This window comes from Carica papaya, chromosome 6 (assembly GCF_054855325.1).
Source record: "Carica papaya isolate Zhongbai chromosome 6, ASM5485532v1, whole genome shotgun sequence".
Classification (NCBI taxonomy): domain Eukaryota; kingdom Viridiplantae; phylum Streptophyta; class Magnoliopsida; order Brassicales; family Caricaceae; genus Carica; species Carica papaya.
Genome location: NC_142314.1, coordinates 23,795,963 through 23,816,166, shown reverse-complemented (window position 1 = coordinate 23,816,166; position 20,204 = coordinate 23,795,963). Strand labels below are relative to the sequence as shown.

At 38.0% G+C, this 20,204-nt stretch overlaps 1 protein-coding gene across 1 annotated transcript; it reads left to right on the top strand.

The window, feature by feature from the left end:
• The first annotated feature begins 16,505 nt into the window (after positions 1–16,505).
• On the top strand, positions 16,506–17,938 carry LOC148253432 (uncharacterized). Its single transcript, XM_088223370.1, has 4 exons — positions 16,506–16,943; positions 17,100–17,223; positions 17,341–17,651; positions 17,759–17,938. The coding sequence occupies exons 1-4, from the start codon at positions 16,506–16,508 to the stop codon at positions 17,936–17,938; spliced, it is 1,053 nt and encodes a 350-aa protein (XP_088079496.1).
• The last annotated feature ends 2,266 nt before the right edge of the window (positions 17,939–20,204 follow it).

The window sequence follows — 20,204 nt, the reverse complement described above, 5'->3', positions numbered from 1 at the left end:
ACTAATTATCTATCTAATAAAATTCAAATTTGGACTATGTTTCTTCATGAAAGTTGTAGCCCCAAATGTGTAGATGCGTTTAGGACTTTGAATAACCTAATTCAGACATTGGAAGCTCAAGTTATGGCCTATCTAAACAAACTAATTCAACTTCATATTGGGCTGGTGTAACTTCCACTTGTGTCAATATGACCAAGTTTTGATTTATGTTACTCATCCCAAGCATGATAAATGCTTCCTTGTTGCATTCTTGAATTTTGTCAATGTTAATCCACAAGTTTTGAATCATTCTGTTTAATGCGTCCTTAAATTTCTTCAACCTCGTTTTTATAATCAGACCATTAAGTAGCTGAATTAGATCAATGTTCTTGTACACTGCATCATTTGCATCAATCATGGTGGGTTTAGTACAAATATAGAGTCCCAAAAGAGGCAAAAAAAATACAGGGGATTTGCATGTGACATCCCCAATTTTAATATAGTATAAGGGTGCCAGATACCAAGACATAATACAAGTGCATTAAATAGAATATATGCAGCAAAAATTTTTCAATAACAAAATTCCTTACAAAATATATGATTTTCCAATTACATATACAATTGAGGCCAAAAGTGGCGATAAAATACAAAATAACGAAATATAAAAGAGGGACACTTCTATCATTATATAAATGGACTCATCAGAGTGTGGAACAAGACATAGACTCATCAACGATCATGGATCTAGGGCCAGAGAAGCTTTAAGGGGTAACTTGGACAACTCATCACAAACATCCTCTTTAATGCCATCTGGGAGGACCCAATATAAAAATGGTGAGTTTTATAAAACTCAGTTAGCCATACAGTATTAAATTTACATGACTAAGAAATTTTAAAAAATTAAAAGTGTTTAAGAAAACACCTTTTTATGCTTACCATTTTTCAACGGTCCATTGATGTAAGAAAAATATTTAATATCAAGATCATCAAATAACATAAAGATAATTCATCAAGTGAAAAAACCAAACAAATTAGACAATAACAGTCATAAAGTCTTTTATCATACTTCGTGCGAATCCCTTTATGACTTTTTATCTACTGGCTAAGATGGACTCCCAACTACCACTGTGGTGACACTAATGAAAATTTAAGGCTTACTCAACCACAGTGGATTTGTGGCTCACTACACCATAGGTGATTTGCAGCTCACCACATTATAATTGATTTGTAGCTCGTCACACCATAGTTGATTTGCGACTCGCCACACCACAGCATGATCTATGACCATGGCTGTGTCAACCACTGTTGTCCTAAAGATTATAACCACAACCGTACTTCACCATAGTGGTCTTAAAATATCTTACATGTTTTTGCGACGTTATTCACAGGGAGTGGTCATCTCACGTCTTTCCAGATAGGGTGGAGACAATAGAAGTAGATAAAATAGTCTAACAGATTAATTCATGTTTTATATATCCATTCATATCTTTCATGTCATGTCAATAATTTTATGTAATTTCTTCCTGTATCAGTTTCATCTCAACTTTGGTCATGAAATAACAATTAAGCCTTTACACGATGTAAGTATAATTAAAACAATTGTCATAATTAATAACTCATCACATCTTCAAAATCATGCTACAATCATGTAATAAAATCAACATCCTTTTCTTTAAAAATTATGCCACAATCATGCAATAAAATTAATATTCATTTCTTTATTTCTTTAAAAATGCATCATTTATTTCTCTAAAAATACATCATATATTGTGCAAGAATATACTGAATCCCTTACTGATACCAACAACTCTTTGTAAGCCAGTCCCCCTTCCCTTCAAACTTTGCACCTTTCTCTCTCTAACTCTCCCTCTCTCTCTCTAGAATTCAGTCTCTGAAAGTGAAAATAATTGAGGAAGAGTGGGGAGGAGGTCCTTATTTATAAAGGAAGAGAATTGTTAGATTTACAACAAGTGTTACGAATTTATGAGGAGGGTGAAAATGATGACATCATCAGTGCCTATTGGTCGGTGGTGCAGGGCTCAAGGTGAAGGTGGCAGCGGCGGCGTTGGCGGTAGGGCGGTAGTAGGGTGGCAACATGAGGCACGTAGTCCATGTTTGTTGTGCACGGCAACCTAGGCTAGGCACGCATGCAGCTAGTCTATGAGTCCAGACGACACACTGACACGCGCACAGGCAACTTGTGCCGCTCACGTCGAACAAGTGCGCACGAAGCCGTGGACCTGATGCGATTGCTCTGTGCGCACATGGAGTCACGTGCCTAACATGCCCATCTATGCGCGATATGTGCCCAAGCTGATGGGTTGTGTGCCTTATGCGCACGCCCTGCTTGCCTTACGCACGTGCGCACAAGCGCACAGGGCACTCCCATGCAGGTTGGGGCAGGGGCTTTTCCCACGGTAAAATTTTTTCCAAATTTTTCTTTTCTTTTCTCATTTAATTTGAAACCTTCAAAAAATGTTTAAAACAAAACAAAAATAAATAGCACAATAATAATAAAATAAATTTCGATAAATGACAGAAATCTAAACTAAAATATAGCAAAATAATATTACAACACAGAAATTTAATTGCCAAAGGATCAAATAAAATAAAGTCTTAATACCATATGAAGCACAAAGGTGTGGGGTATCACATTCCCCCCCCACCTTTAAAAATTTTGGTCCTCCACGGCAAAAATTTCTTCGGCATTTCGTCCTCCAATTCCTCTGTAGCTTCCTCTAGGGTGTGATGTTGCCTCTGAACCTTCATCATCGAGTTTCTCTTATTGCGTAGCACCTTGTCGGTCCATCCTAGTATCTTTGTCAGGTACTCCACGTGCGCCAAGTTGGAGCTGACAGGAGTTTGTTGAATTGGGATAATTTGATAAGGGTTATGATGGTACCTTTTTAACATGGAGAGATGGTAGATGTCATGCACACTGGCAAACTCTCAGGGCAGAGTAAGGTGGTATACCACAAGGCCAATACGTTCCAAAATCTCCATAGGGTTAACATATTGAGGGCTTAGCTTCCCTTTCTTCCCAAACCTCATTGCTCCTTTAAAGGGAAAGACCTTAATGAATACTTAGTTGCCAACAGTAAACTCCAGAGGCCTCCTGCAGTTGTCAACGTAACTCTTCTGGTGAATTTGGGCAGTAAAGAGGTTCTTCTGGACAAGATCCACTTTGTCAATTGTCTTTTGGATGAACTCCATCCTTGTATACTATTGATTCTCAATCTCATTCTAGCAGGTAGGGGATAATATGACCTACCATAAAGAGCTGCAAATAGAGTCATAAAAATGCTGGAGTGGTAACTGTTGTTGTAGGCAAATTCACAGAAGGGGAGGTGCTTACTCCAATTACTTCAAAATCTAGAATACAAGCACATAACATATCTTCCAATGTCTGAATGGTGCATTCTGACTGCCCATCGGTCTGGGGATGATAGGCAATATTAAAATGCAAATTAGTGCCTAAAGCCTCCTGAAAACTATCCAGAAGCAGGAAGTAAATTAGAGATCTCTATCTGACACAATAGAGGAGGGTACGCCATAAAGTCGAACAATTTGGTCAACATACAAATGGGCGGCTAACTTACTTAAAGGATCAGTGATTTTGATGGATAGAAAATGAGCTATCTTGGTTAGTCTATCCATAATGACTCAAATTTCTTCTCAACCATTAGTGTTCCTTGGTAGACCAGTGATGAAGTCCATGGTCATGTGTTTCCACTTCCATTCTAGAATGGTAAGGTTATGCAACAACCCATCAGGTTTCTAATGTTCAACCTTAATCCTTTGATAGGTGAGGCACTAAAAGATGTAATTCATAATGTCTCTCTTCATTCCTGGCCACCAATATTGATGTTTCAAATCACGATACATCTTGGGGCCTTCTAGATGGATGGATAGCTTAGATGCATGAACTACTTGAAAAACATCATCCCTGATAGTAGAAGAGACCTAAACACAATTTTAAAACTGATATATGCCATTTTCAGACATCCTGTAATCAGGAAAATCATCCAATGTGAATTTATTGAGGTTCTATGCGAGCTCGGGATCAGTAAACTGAGCTTCCCAAATCTTTATGAAAAGATCTGGTAGAGCTCAAATCTTGATAAGGTAAGCACCATTACCACAGTAGTTTAGATAGAAAGACTGCATTGAGTCTATTATCTTCCAACTGGATATCATCATCCAGGCTAACATGGCTAATTCCTTCCTACTCAGGTCATCAGCGACTACATTACCTTTACTAAGGTAATAAAGGATCTTGTTGTGGTAATCCTTTAATAAATCAATCCAATATCTTTGCCTCATGTTTAATTCTCTTTGTGAGAACAGATACTTCAAAGATTTGGCCATAGAGGTAATGACGCCAAATCTTCAAGGCATATATAATGGCCGCTAACTCAAGATCATGAGTAGGGTAGTTGCACTAGTAAATTTTGAGCTATATGGAACCATATATGACACCTGGTTCAACCAACAAGAACATTTACTAAACTTGGCGTAGAGTCGGTGCCCATAAAGTGTGACCATGACAGAGTCAGGTGATCAACATGCTCCTCTGGGCTCTTTGAGTACACTAGGATGTCATCGATGAAGATGATGATATATTGATCCACTATATGGTGAAAAATTATGTTCATTAAGTCCATAGAGGCTGTGGGAGCATTGGTCAGTTGAAATGGCATAACTCTAAACTCAAATTGGCCATACCTACAGCGAAAAGTCGTCCTAGGAATGTCCTCTTCCTTCACTCACAATTGATAGTAGCTGAATCGGAGATCAATCTTCAAAAACACAAAAATACCCTGCAATTGGTTTAACAAATCATCTATGTGGGGCAAAGGGTACTTACTCTTTATGATCACCTAATTGAGTTCATGGTAGTCGATACACATGTAGATGGATCAGTCTTTTTTTTTAACGAACAAGACAAGCGCACCGTAAGGGGAATGACTGGGGTAGATAAATCCCAGTCATTGTAGTTCGAAAAGTTGGTGTTCCAATTCTACAAGTTCTGCACGACTCATGATATAAGGGGCTCTTGAAATTAGCTAGGTACTTGGAATCAGGTTAATTAAAAACTCCATTCGGGAGGTAGAGCTGGTAGCTCCTCAAGAAAAACTTCTGGGAAATTGTATATAATGGGGATTAAAGAAATTGCTGGGTAGTAGTCCATGTTCTTGTCGAACATAAAGTGAGTAGAGCAACAAAAATTTTTTTTGAAAGGAAACACTCTTTATTTATTTCACATAATTTATTCAAAACAAGACAACTTTACTGGCTAGGTGAGCATAGTTTTACAATTTTTATCTCACAATCAATAATTGCTTTATATTTTTTTAGCCAGTCTATACCTAGGATGATATCAAACCCTAAAAAGTCTAATAGTATTAGATGTTAGATATACAGTGAGTTCTTTCCCTGAGGCTTTTACTTTATAATTTTTATATACACAAGAAGTTTCTAATAGTCTCCTAGAGAGTGTTTCTACAGCTAAAATCTTTCTTTGGGGTTCTGACCTAAGGTCTAATTTACAAGTAAAATGACAATATATGAAGGAGTAAGGGGCACTTGTATTAATCAAAGCACGTACAATAGTATTATGAATATAAAGCATACGTTGAATGATAGCAGGCGTGGTAGGAACATCAGGCTCATCCAGGTGGTAGACACATCCCTAGGTAACAGGTCTGACAAGGTCCTTAGCCCTCTGCGGGTAATTCTTCACCAAAAGTTGTGTACTCCCACACTTATAACAAAAGTGGTTTAGGTGTCAATAGGGCTAGTCACCATGGTAGCGACTACAATGCCGGCAAGGGGGAGAAGTCAGAATAGGGTCTCTCATAGGAGGGGGCAAAACAGTAAGGGCTGAAACAACATGGCATCTCCTGTTTGAACGGTCAGGGCCAGAGTCAGGAAATTTCCTCTTTTGTTGTTGTTGCTGCTGACAGTGGAAGTGGGTGATGGACTAGTTGTGGGCTGAGATAAGGTTTTCGTCTAACTGGGCATTCTCCAGCACCTCACCATAGGAACTGGCCTTAAACATGGTGACTCAATTAAAGATATTTAGGCAAAGGCCCTTCAAAAAGTTTTGGGCCTTACGAGCTTCAATGGACACCAACAGTGGAGCGAACCTAGATAATTGAATAAACTTTGCCGCATACTAGCTAACTGTGAGATTTTCTTATCAAATTTCTATAAACTCCTCTTCCTTTTTATCTCGTACATATGCTGGGAAGAAGTTCTCATAGAAGGAATCCACAAATATTTCCCAAGTGATGGGAGTCGATAGTAAATCCTTCTTCACTCGCTACTAGTGAGTTGTTTCACTAGTAAACATGGAAGTAGCCAAGCAAACCTTCTGTTCTTCCATCACATCCAAAACTGTGAAGAGCTTCTCCATTTCTTGGGTCCAAGCTTTGGTGACCATGGGATTGGGACCGTCGTGAAGTGTGGAGGGTTTAGTCTTTTGAATTTCAAGATGTGCTGGAAGATAGGACGGTCAAGGGGATGACACTCAAGAGGAGGAGGTTGACAATTATTGATCTGATTATGTACGATAGCGGCTGTCAAATCCTGGATGGCTTGAAACAGCTCGTTAAAATTTGTCCTGGTCGGCGTATCCTGGGCCTCAGTTTTTTTTACTGATGGTCTTTCTCGTGTCATTTCCTATAAAATGAAAAGGGAGAGAATCAGTAGGGATTTTGAAGAAATTTCTAAATAATATTTATAAGAAGAAGTTTCCTACACACTAAGATTTGTTTGCCTAACTCTAGATTGGCTCAGTGTACGGGATTCTTTTGTTTTTTGCGGATTCTACTCTGATATCACTTGTGATATCCCCAATACTAATTATAGCATAAGGGTGCCAGATACCAATACAGAATACGAGTGCATTCAAAAAATATATGCAGCAGAAATTTTTCAATAACAAAATTCTTTACAAAATATATGAGTTCCCAATTATATATACAATTGAGGCAAAAAGTAACGACAAAATACAAAATAACAAAATATAAAAGAGGGTCACTTCTATCATTATATAAATGGACTCATCAGAGTGCGGAACAAGACATGCACTCGTCAACGATCATGGATCCACGGGATCCAGGGAAGCTTTAAAGGGTAACTCAGACAACTCATTGCAAACATCTTATCCTATGTCATATGGGAGGACCTAGCATAGAAAGGGTGAGTTCTATGAAAATTAGTAACGTATACAGTATTAAATTGACATAACTAAGAAATTTTATAAAATTAAAAGCATTTAAGAAAATACCTTTTCCTGCTTAGCATTTTTCAATTATCCATTGATGTAAGAAAAACATTGAATATCAAAATCATCAAATAACATAAAGATAATTCATCAAGTAAAAAAATCAAACAATAATTGGTATTAAGTCTTTTATATACTTCACACGAATCTCGTTATGACTTTTTATCTATTGCTAATACGGACTCCCAACTACCATTGTGGTGACACTAACGACAATTTACAGCTTGCTTAACTACAACAGATTTGCGGCTTGCTATACCGTAGCTGATTTATGGCTCACCACATCGTAATTGATTCACGACTCACCACATTATAGCTGTTTTGTGGCTCGCCACACCATAACTAATTTGTGGCTCACTACACCGTAGCTGATTTGCAGCCCTACACACCATAGCATGATCCATGACTATGGTCGTACAAATCACTGTGGTCCTAAGACTATGACCACAGCTGTATTTTGCCATAGTGGTCCTAGAATATCGTACGCACTTTTGCATCGTCATCTATAGAGAGTCGTCATATCACGTCTTTTCAGACTAGGTGAGGACAACAGAAGTAGATAAAATAGTATAACGGATTAATTCATGTTTCATGTATCCATTCATATCTTTCATGTCATGTCAACAATTTCATGTAATTTCTTCTCGTATAAATTTCATCTCAACTTCAGTCATGAAATAACAATTAATCCTTTACACGATGCATGTATAATTAAAACAATCGTCATAATTAATAACTCACTACATCCTCAAAATCATGTTATAATCGTACAATAAAATCAACATTCGTTTATTTAAAAATTATGGTACAATCATGCAAAAAAATCAATATTCATTTCTTTATTTTTTTAAAAATGCATCTTCTATTATGCAGGAAAATATTTAATCTCTTACTGATACCGACGACTCTTTGTAAACTAGTCCCCCTGCTCTTCAAACTTTTTTCCTTTCTCTCTCTAGAATTTGGTCTTTGAATGTGAAAATAGTTGAGGACGAGTGGGGAGGAGGTCCCTATTTATAAAGGAAGAGAAACATTGGATTAGCGCCAAGTTTTGCGAATATGTGAGGAGAGATAAAATGATGACATCATTACTGCCAAATTGGTCAGGGGCATAGTTCTTAAGGCGACAACAATGCGAGGCTCGAGGCAGCGGCGGTAGGACAGCAGTAGGGCAGTGGAATGGAGCTCGATGGGTCATATGCACTCCAAGTCTATTGCGCGCGCAAGAATCCTAAGCCTGTTGGTCACACAGGCGCGCGCAAAGCCGAGCTCTTCACCTGTGCGTGTGCGAGTGAGATTCTCACGTATATGGCACACGGTACGATGCACAAGCTAATGGGTGTGTGCGCATCGTGCACACACCCAGGTAGCCATGCGTATGAGCACACGGTGTGTAGGGCACTCCTGTATTTGTGTGCCGGCAAGCCCGCATGGGCTGGGGGGGGTTTTTCCTTGTGGTAAAATTTTTTCCAAAATTTTTTTTTCTTTTCTCTTTTAATTTAAAACCTTCAAAAGAATTTTTTTGAAAAAAATAAATAAATAACACAATAGTAAGAAAATAAATGTGGATAAACAGCATAAACCTAAAAAAAAAAGAAATAATGTTACAATGTAGAAATTTAATGGCCAAAGGCCCGAATAAAATGAAGTCTTATTAGTACATGAAGCACAAAGGTATAAGGATCATAGTCATACCCTAAGAACTTAGCCATGGTGGCTTTAGGATTCTCATAGACCCTTACTTGGATCATAGTCATCTCATTTGCCATGTGATAATCTTCCACTGGCTTGTATCTTTGAGTATAGTGTTGAAGCTTCTAGTTCATATCTCTATTAAAATAAGATGGTAGAAACCTCTTCCTCATGATTGATCTCATCTCTCTCTATGTTGAAACATGTTCATCTCCATGTCAACTTTTAAAGGCAATCAACTGATCCCACCAAACTACTACATAATATATTAACTCAAGGGTTGCCAACTCTTCACTATAATTATGGCAGTCAAAGATATGCTCTAACTTTTGTTCCCACATGAGATATGTAACAATCCTGGAAATATTCAAAGGAAATAAAAGATAATTAAAGTGCATAAGCGTAATAAATGTTCAGAGTTTACATTCCTTACACAAATAACTTAAAGTACCAAACAACGTTATAGAATTCACTCTTTTAAAAGAAACAACAAGAATAAGAAAATAAATGGAAAATAAAGAAATCTAGCATTTACTCGTAATTCTCCTGTGGATCGGGCTTTAAAACCTGGTCTTCTTGATCTGAAATTGTTAAATGAGGGATGAGCAACACTAGCCCAATAAGGATATCACACTATATCACTGTCACAGAAGTAAAGGTTAGCATAAAATCAAAACACTAATGAAGCACTTAATTTAAAAAATTCTTTTATCATAAATAAAATCATTTACCGTTCACTTACCGTAGTGGGATTCATAAAAACAACTTATACAGACAATTAATATCATACAGATCATGATTTTATATAAAATCAGCAACATAGCACATATCACAAGTTTATATACATCGTCAATAAACTAAACAATAACTGCCACTTTTTTCACCAGCCTACTAGTATCTATGGGGGTTCATAGGGTTGTCCCCGCTACACGCAAACCCTTTTCTTTAACAATCTCAATTACAGGTTGTCCCCATACCCCGTCCGGTGCCAAATTATCATGTCTCCATACTCCGTCCGGTATGAGACAACGTTCACGGTAGAGTTTCCTATATACCCGGTCCGTCCACCATTTCCCAGGATATCCAGTAAGGTTGTCGTCTTTATCTATTCATTTTCCCACATAATTTTTCTATCTACCGTTAGTCTCCATTTTTTAAATCAACCATAATCACATATGTAAACAAACATGCATCAGGGAATGCAATCATATCTCAATTTTCCAACCAAACGGTGGTCACGTACGGCAGCAATACATGCACTCAAACCATAAAATTGATAAATTAGATACTATTATGCTTTTAAACAGTAAAATAAATGAACAGAAATCAACAGAGAACAATTTCTGATTCTGGCTCCATTAGCAATTCGTAATTAATTATGCACATTTACTAAATTCACACAAAATACTATATCATTATTTATTTAAACTTCAATTCTATGAAAGGGAATAGAGTGAGGGATCCTTACTTAATTTGATGCCCAAAAAGCTAAGCTATTCGAGTGCACATACAAACGATTCTCGGGTTCTCTAAATTTTTTTTAGGAATTAAAACGCGCTAATAGTACTCACAAATGTCCCAAAAAAATCCAAAATCAGTCACGGGGCCCCTTTGTCAATTTCAAAATTTCGGCACGGCGACTCTGCCGTGCTCCGGTGTCAAGGCCGCCCCCCGTTTCGCCGTCGCCGCCCGCCTCAGCGGTCGGTCTCAAGTCCGCTATTTTTGGCTGAATCTACATCGATCCTTGCAAGAAAACACATTAAAGGGTTTCGGTTGGTTGAAAAAACACAAAAAATCAAATCTCACCAGCAGTGGGGCCTCCGGCGCGGCGGCTCCAACAGCTCACATTGCAGTCAGGTGTTTTTCTCTTGTCAACCTGTAGAGAAGGATACGATGATCATAACGGTGGAAAAATTACACTGAACAGGACTTGAGAAGGGCCTCATCGGTGGCATTTTGTTAAATTTCTTGTGGCGGCGCCGCCAGGCTTCGTCGGCGTTTTCTAGCCAATTGGTTTGTCTTTTTGTTCCAATTTGGCCATAGGTATGCTTAAAATTGAATTTCAAGTGAAAAGAAATTTTTTTAACTTTTTTAGTGGTTGGAAAGGGTTCCGGTGCGGCGACGGGTGGCGGCGGTCTCCTTCCCGGCTTCCAGGTCTTCTTCTCCAGCGAGGGGTTTTGGTGGCTAGGGTTAGGGTTTGGGTGCGAATGGGAGTTATTTATATCCATTAACTTTTGATCTGGGTCATCTATCGCATTCGATCTGGACTGTCCGATTGCGATTAAATAGAGAGTGAATCTGAGCCATTCACCGCGATCCAATCTGGACCGTCCATCGAAATCTAATATGGACCGTCCGATCACGTTTGAATCTGGTTGTTCGATCAGGTTTGGGAGTGAGCGCATCCAAGCCGTCCGTGCGCACCAGAACAGAACTGAGCCGTTCGATCGCGGGCACACAGATCGCCTGTGTGGCTCCCCACACGGCACCGCGTCAGCACTCGTCGCCACGTGGCGCGTCCTGGTTCGTCGGGGCTGCTGACCGTGCATTGTACGTGGTAATTTTTTTTCTAAATTACGTTTTGACCCCTTGTTTATGATTTTTCTTTCAAAAACACTCCCAGAACCCAAATTTTTATCCCTCTTCCCCAAAATTACTTTATATTCCATCCTCCATCAATTTTATTTCATTTTTTTACTCTAAATTAAAATAAAAATAAAAAAAAATTGAAAAATTATTTTATTGCATTTAGAATAAAATCTTAAATTACAAAAATAAATAAATAAATAAATTTTGGGTGTTACGAGGTATGCTTTGGTATCATTCTTCTTTTAAAAATGGTGGTATCTTTATCTTGATGGAATTAAGATCTCTATCTTCTCTTTCTCTATGAATGTCCTTTATATCACCTAGAGCATCATCATAGGATCCTATCCTTTTATGTATTAGTTGGTGCCAAGGTGGGTTATGGTTTCCTCCTCATTCTAACATGTCCATCCTAGCGGCTATGTTGTCCATTTGAACACTCAGCTAGGTGAACATCTCCTAAATTCTTTCTTCCATGGAGTAAATATACTATTTTCAATTGAGTGAGACATAATGAATTTATCTGCAAAGAAAAAGTTAGTGGAAAATTTTCTTTCCTTCATTTTTTACTCGTGTTTACCTCAAAATCTATCAACACCAAACTTCTTCCCTCAAGGTGAGTTTTTTGAAATATGTTCCTCCTAAATCGGGACCTGCACATTAGTAGTAAAGACACTTGTAAAGAATCTTAAGGGGATCTCATTTCTAGAAGCTCAGAAATAAAGCACACAAATGAAGAATATGTGATGCTTTTATTAATTAGTATGCTAAGTAAGTATAATGCAATTAGCTACTTAGATACGTCATAGAACGAAGGCACAATTAAAAAAATAAAAACTAGAAATATAAAGAAACAAATCTGGACTTAAAGTATAATGGATCTTATCAATCCTGATACAAATAACCAGAATGCTATTCCTAATTATTATACCCGATGCCGGCTACACTCTACGAATGATCTAATTTTCTTAATGCAAATGCTCATGCAGATCAATGATGTAATGTTGAAAATTAAAATAAAAACAATGGTTTTCACGTACCTCTCAAGGGTGAGGTAATCTTCCTTGCTTTGTGGATTGAGAATCAGCTTTGACTGAATTTTAATTTTGGATTGAAGCCGAAATAAATGGAATGCAACAACACAATGATCAATTTGCCTTATGATGTGCAATCAATTTTTTATTTTTATTTTTTTTGACTAATTTGATAACAACACTTCACTTGAATGAACGAATTGATGAATTCAAGTGAGATGCAAATCAACGGATTAGCACTTTAATTCAAAGAGTGCTAATTATGTAGAAGCAAAGGAAGTAAGGTAATAAATTTAAATATAGTAGATTTTCTAGGAGCTTAAACTCTAATACCAACTTATGCAAAACTCAAGACAAATATTATGATTAAAAAAAAAAACTCCATATATACATTAGCATGCAGAAAGCTTAAATCCTTATGCAAACCTTCCCTACTTGACCAACACTCAACCTATGAATGCAAACCAAGGTAATCAAGAAATAAATTAGGAATGAAAAGGCACCATAACTTACCCAATAAGTCAATACAATTTCTTGGCTCAACAAGACGATCGAAACAACCTCACTTGATGAACTCTCACTCTCACGATTAGCATAAGCAAATAGCACAAATAAACTAAAGTTTTATTGATTTTAATTGAATTCTAATTATAACCCAAGGGTGAGCCCTTTATATAGGCTTTCCTGAATTAATTTTAAAAAAAAAAACGAATACTGAATTTAATTCAAACTCTTAAACTATCTTAATCTAAATCTTGATTAAAATTAAAAGACTTAAAAATTAAAGTGGATAGCTATAACAACCCTGAACTTCATAACTTTTTTGTTTTATGAAATGCTTTGAATTTTTGCCATTTTTATTTCAGAAATACTTAAATATCACTTAAATTTCAAAACATGAGGGTTTTCACAACAAAATTTCTCCAACACCCACGGGAATTACAGAAATCCCAAGGCCTCAGAAGAAGTATTTCTTTTGGCGTATATCACGAGAAACATGTGGAATTCCAACCCACGAATATAAGTGACACAAGCTTGCGTGCCGCAGCCCCCCCCCCCCCCCCCAACAAACATAAATTGCCCGGGGGACACGCACCCATGAAAGAAAGTGCACACAAAATTTCCTCACCAGTGAGACATCACCCACGTGGAAGAAAGCATATGGGACAACTTCTATCTACGTATTAAAGGCAACTACCCACCTACTCATCATGATGTGGCAGCATTCGTGTGCCACGTGGCTCCAAGTGACTAGAAGAGTGCCTGCAATAATTGTGACATCCCAAATGCTAATTAAGGCATAAGGGTACCAGAAATAAAAATAGATTATGAGTGCATAATAGTTAAATACATACAGCAGAACAATTTATTATAAATCTCTTACAAAATATGAGTTCCCAATTATATATATAACTGAGGCCAGAAATGACAACAAAATACAAAATATCAAAATAAAAAAATGTCACTTCTATTATTATGTAAAAGGACTCATCAGAGTGCAGAGACAAGTCATGCACTCATCAAGGTTTATAGATCCACAAGATCCTCAAAGACTTAAAGAGGTAGGTTAGCGATTAGTTCCTCACTATCTTCCTCATCTGGAGGGGGGAATGGAAAGGGGTGAGTTCTATATACTCAGTAAAGAAAACAGTATTTAAATAACATCATAAGATTTTAAAGGTAATTTAAAGTATGATTATTGCTTACCATCAAGAGTCATATCAAGGCCCTTCATTAAATTATGAAAATAATTTATTTATTAAAGAAAACATCAAATTCATCATGTCATAGTTATGTCAATTAAATCGATCAAACTAATAATAAAGAAAATCAAACAAATCATGAATAAGCATTGTCTTTTGTGTTATTATTTGCAAAGTCGTTCTGACTTCCATCTATTGAAGACAATACGGATTTTTGACTACCCATGTGGAATAACCAATTTATTTCATTTATAACAGCACTTTGCAGCTTGCCAAACCAACAGTACATTTACGACTTGCTAAACCAACAACACATTTGCAGCTTGTTAAACCATGACACGATCTATAACCACAGTCGTGCCAATCACAGTGGTCTTACATGTTAACTATGGCCACGGTCGTAGTTCATCAAAGGTGACCTTTACAATCCAATCGCGTCACCACTCGTCAAAGGGTACGTTGTCATCCACAAAGAACGATTCTTTCACGTCTTTTCGAACCAGATAGGAGGAGAAACAGAAATTCCTTATATATAAAAAACCTAACAAAATACTTTATGAATTATGCATGCGAATACCAATACATATTTCTCATGTCTATATATCATTTCATGCTTAATTTCCATCGTCAATATCATCATATATCAACATTTATTTCGAGCATCGGATCATATAAATTACACATGCAAATTAACAAGTTCATATATGATTATAAAGCATGCATTATCAAATAAAATTACTTCATTTACGCATAAAATTTAACTATGCAAATCTTAAATTTAGACCTCATTAATTTTCATTCTAGAAATACTCTTTAACATGTTTAAAAGTAAATACTAAATTTCTTACTAAAACCTCGATGTTTTTTACATGTTTTCTTCTTCTTCTCTTCTCCCTCACTTTCTAGATCACTCCCTCTCTCTTTAAGTTCTTGGAGGATCGAAGAATGGAATGGAAGTGATGAGGAAATGGTGAAGGGAGGGTTCCTATCTATAGAAAATGGAGATCGTCAGATTTACACCAAGTAGAAAAATCAGATAAGGAGAGAGAAAGCTAATGGAAAAAAGAATTGATGTGATGACTGATGGATGTGACTGAAGATGGAGGATGCGACGTGATGGCAGTGTAAAAACTAAAGCACACCACCCAAATAACGACGGCACGTTGCCTAAGCGACGACAACACACCTCCTAAGCCAGCAGCGCATGGCACCCAAGGGGGTGGCACATACTGCCCGAGGCAGTCGTACGTTGCCCCAGCCAACTACGCACTGGAGGCCTAGCCTGCAACGAGCGTCGGCCTAGCTTGCCGCGCGTAAGCCTAACCTATCCCGCGTGCAGGTTTACTCCGCAGATGGCGCACGCACAGGGCGCACGAAGCCATGCTCGTCTAAGCACGATGGGACGCGTGCACATACTGCACCCGTCTGTGCGGGATGGGACACGCGTGCAGACTGCGCCTATCACACTCGTGAGCGACGTGCAGAGCCTACCACGGTGGGATCCTTCCTGCGGGCATTCCCACGAGATTTCTTACTTTTTTCCCATTTTTTATTGAAATTCATTTTAAATAAATACAATAAAGTTTTCCTACGACAAAATAAAATAATAAATTTTGAGAATTAGTAAATTAAATAAAAAGACGAAATATGATATTTGTCCAAAAAATTAAAATTACGAGATATTAAAGAGCTTAAGCGGCCTTAGGGCCCCGATAATTAAGGGTTAACATTACAAATTATAAAGGTTTTTGGGGTGTTACATTCCCCCCACCTTAGAAAATATGATGCCCTAAATTTGTCATGAATAAGTATGGGAACTTCTCTCTCATCTCGCTCTCCAACTCCCACGTTGCCTCTTATAAAGTGTGGTGTTGTCACTGCACCTTCACCACGAGAATCTTCTTATTGTGCAAAACCTTGTCAGTCCAGCTAAGGATTTTTGCAGGAGTTCCTTGTATGTCATATCAGCTTGAACCTACATCTCTTGGTGAGGAATGATGTGATAAGGGTCAAGGTGGTACCTTTTGAGCATGGAAACATGAAAAACATCATGTAGACTGGCAAATTTTCTAGGTAGAGCAAGGCAGTAGGCCATAGGTCCAACACATTCCACGATCTAAAAAGGAAGTGTGGGAGAAACTGAAGGAAGAGTTTGATGGAGGAGACAGAAGCAAGAAGATCAAACTACTGAGGCTAAAAAGTGAGTTTGCATTACTCAGAATGCAAGAAAATGAGTCCGTTAGGGACTATGCCTCCAAACTCTCGGATATTGTGAATAAAATGAGATTGTTGGGGGAGGACTTTCCTAAATCAAATGTGGTGGAGCAAATTCTTATAAGCTTACCCCCTAAATTTGAATCTAAAATCTCAGCCTTGGAGGAACTTGCGGACATTGATACGATCTCTTCAGTTAAACTAATCAATAAGCTGCAATCACAGGAGCAACGGGTGAACATGCATCCTCATGTACCTATTGAAGGAGCCTTATTCTCATCTCAAACCAAAGCTACTCCCTCAAATCAGAATCAAGGCAGAAGGAATGATGGAAATCAAACTGGAAACCAAAATTCCAGTAAGCAGAAGAAGTATCCTCCTTGCAACATCTGCTCCCTCAAAAATCATCCTGAGAGTGAATGCTGGTACAAGGGCAAGAAAGCTGTCCGGTGCAACTTCTGTAGGCAAAAACAAAAGCAGGAAGCAACATAATTTAAGCAGAAGGTGCAGCATGTGAATGTCATTAAGGTATCTAGTGAGCAACGTAATACAATTCTCATTGCTTCAAGTGAATTGACAGTGGAAGATGATAGCCTCTAGGTCCTTGATAGTGGATGTACTTCTCATATGTGCAAGAATGAAGCCATGTTCGTGACACTTGATAAATCAGCAATAGGCCAAGTGAGACTTGAAAATGGTATGCTGGAATTCATAAAAGGCAAAGGTAATGTTGCTATAGAAACTAGGGAAGGTAGGAAACTTATCACCGATGTGAATTTCATTCCTACTCTCTTTAAAAATCTGCTTAGTGTAAATCAAATGATTAATCATGGATACTCAGTTTCATTTAAGAACCAATGTTGTAGAATCCATGATCCCGAAGTCAGATTGATTGCTCTCATTCCAAAAAGGAACCAGGCATACTCCTTGAAGCTCAAAGAAGTAGTTGAAAAGGCAAACATTGTCACAATACCTGAAGAAAAGCTGTGGCATAGACGTTTTGGCCATTATCATGCTGCTGGGTTACTTCAGTTGCAGAAAGGAGACCTAACCAAGGATCTTCCAAACATAGGAGCTACCGAGAAGGTTTCTGGTGTCTGTCAGTTGGGAAAAATGGCTCGACAAGCATTCCTTACTCAGACAGATTGTAGGGCAGATCAAAAGCTTACACTAATTCACTCGGACATATGTGGTCCGATGAGTGAAAATTCAATAAATGAAAATAGGTATTTTAGTTTATTTATTGATGATTTCACCAGGATGACCTGGTGTGCTTTCTACAGAACAAAGCTCAGATATTTGATGAATTCAAGAGATTTAAAGCCATGGCAGAAAAGGACTGTGGTTGTGTGTTGAAATTCCTAAGAATAGACAACGGGCTTGAGTTCAATTCCAATGAATTCAAGGATTTTTGCTCCAAAAATGGGATCAAACGATAGCTCACAGCACCATATTCTCTACAACATAATGGTATCTCAGAGAGGAAGAACATAACCATTATGGAAATGGCAATAAGCATGCTTGCTGACAAGAATTTACCAAAAGTGCTTTGGGCTAAAGCAGTAAACACTGCTGTGTTTCTGCTCAACATGCTGCCCATGAAGGCAATAAAAGGAATGACACCCGTGGAGGCCTGGAGCGGCACCAAACCGTCAACTCAGCATCTAAAAGTGCTTGGGTCGATTTCCTACTATCATGTCTCAGATGACAGAAGAACAAAGCTAGACGAGAAGGCTGAATTTGGTTTGTTTCTGGGTTATAGTGCAGAAGCAAAGGCATATCGGGTTTTGAGCTTGAAAACAAATAAGCTCATGATCCAGAGAGATGTGTTGGTAGATGAAACAAGCTACTGGAATTGGGAGAAAAAGAAGATATAAACATATTGTTTAACTATTGAAGTTGCAACCAAACCTAGTCCAACTCTAACATCTACCTCAATTGATGCAACAGAGGAAGATGGTGACAGTTCATATGAGGAAAGCACAATACCAACTAAAATAAAAGGCCTTGCTGAAATTTATGAATGCTACAGCCTTGCTGCGAATGAACCTGTAACTTTTGAAGCAGCTACAAAACAAATTCAGTGGGTTCAAGCAATGGAAGAGGAAATGCATGTAATTGAGAACAATGGAACCTGGACCCTAGTTCCAAGACCTGCAAACAAGAAACTAATCGGAGTGAATTGGGTATTCAGGCTAAAGCAAAATCATGAAGGTAAAATCAACAAATATAAGGCCCAGTTGGTTATAAAGGGCTTTGCGCAAGTACCTGGTGTTGATTTTGCTGAAACATTCACACCAGTAGCAAGACATGAAGTTATATGTCTCATTTTGGAACTTGCAGCTCAGTTTCAATGGCGAGTAATACACTTTGATGTCAAGGCTACCTTCTTAAATGGTGATCTGAAGAAAGAAATATTTGTGGAGCAACCGAAGGGATTTATAGTTGCAGGAAAAGAAGATCACGTGTATGTCTTGCATATGGCTTTATATGGATTGAAGCAGGCACCCCGAGCCTGATATGATAAATTGAATGATTATCTCCTATAGTGTGGCTTCATGAGAAGCAAAACTAAAGCTACATTGTACGCCAAAATTGAAAGAGAATTAAAGATATTCACTGCTGTGTATGTGGATGATGTATTTGTTACGGGAAGCAATGAAGCAGAGATAGATGGATTCAAGAAGCAGTTAGAAGATCAATTTGAGATGTTAAGTCTAGGGGGAGCTACTTATTTTCTTGGACTGGAGATCAATCAAACAAAGGGAGGGATCTTCCTAAGTCAGTCCAAATACGCTCGAGAAATCCTGAGTAAATTTAAAATGGAGAGGTGTAAAGCTGTAGGGACTCCATTAATGCCTAACCTAAAGCTGTCAAAGGATGAAGGTGGAAGTGAGGTTGATGAGGGTACCTATCGAAGTTTGGTTGGTAGTCTTCTCTATCTCATTACCTCAAGGTCAGACATGCTATACGCAGTGAGCCTTCTGTTAAGATTTATGGCAGCTCCTAAACAGATGCACATGGCAGCAGCTAAGCATGTGTTGAGGTACCTGCGACGGACCTATAATTTTAGAATATGGTATGATGCCAAAGTGGGTGAGCTGTAAGGATATACAGATAATGATTGGGCTGGCTGTATGGATGATGCAAAGAGTACTTCTGGTTATTATTTTCTTTTGGCTCAGGAGCTTTTTCGTGGGCTTCAAAGAAGCAGGAGGTAGTTGCACAATCAACAGCTGAAGTGGAATACATTGCAGCTGTTGTGGCTTCAATTCAGGCCATCTGGTTGAGGCAAGTAATGGCAGACTTGGGGCATGCATTACACAGACCAACTGTGATATGGGTAGACAACAAGTCCGCAATTGTTATCACAAAAAATCCAGTCATGCATAGATGAACCAAGTATATCAAAGTCAAGTTCCATGCCATTCGAGATGCTGAAAAAAAAACCAAGAAATTAGCCTTCTACACTGCCCAACTGATGAGCGGCTTGCAGATATCTTTACAAAGTCATTGTCTAAGGCTAAGTTCGAGGACTTGCAAAGAAAATTTGGAATTGGTGATAAAATCATTAAGGAGGAGTGTTGATTTTAATGATTTTATCCATTTACTTATTTAAATTCAAATTCAAATAAAGCTATGAAGAAAATGTTTCACTGCAGCCTACGTAGCTGTCATGCAGCGTGTATGCATGGATTTTTGAGT

Excerpts from the sequence above, each read along its gene's own strand:
- LOC148253432 (XM_088223370.1), top strand. The coding sequence starts at position 16,506 with ATGCAAGAAAATGAGTCCGTTAGGGACTATGCCTCCAAACTCTCGGAT. Across the intron at positions 16,944-17,099 it reads GGTACAAGGGCAAGAAAGCT|GTCCTTGATAGTGGATGTAC; the intron begins GTCCGGTGCAAC and ends GATAGCCTCTAG. Across the intron at positions 17,652-17,758 it reads TTACTCAGACAGATTGTAGG|GATGACCTGGTGTGCTTTCT; the intron begins GCAGATCAAAAG and ends TGATTTCACCAG.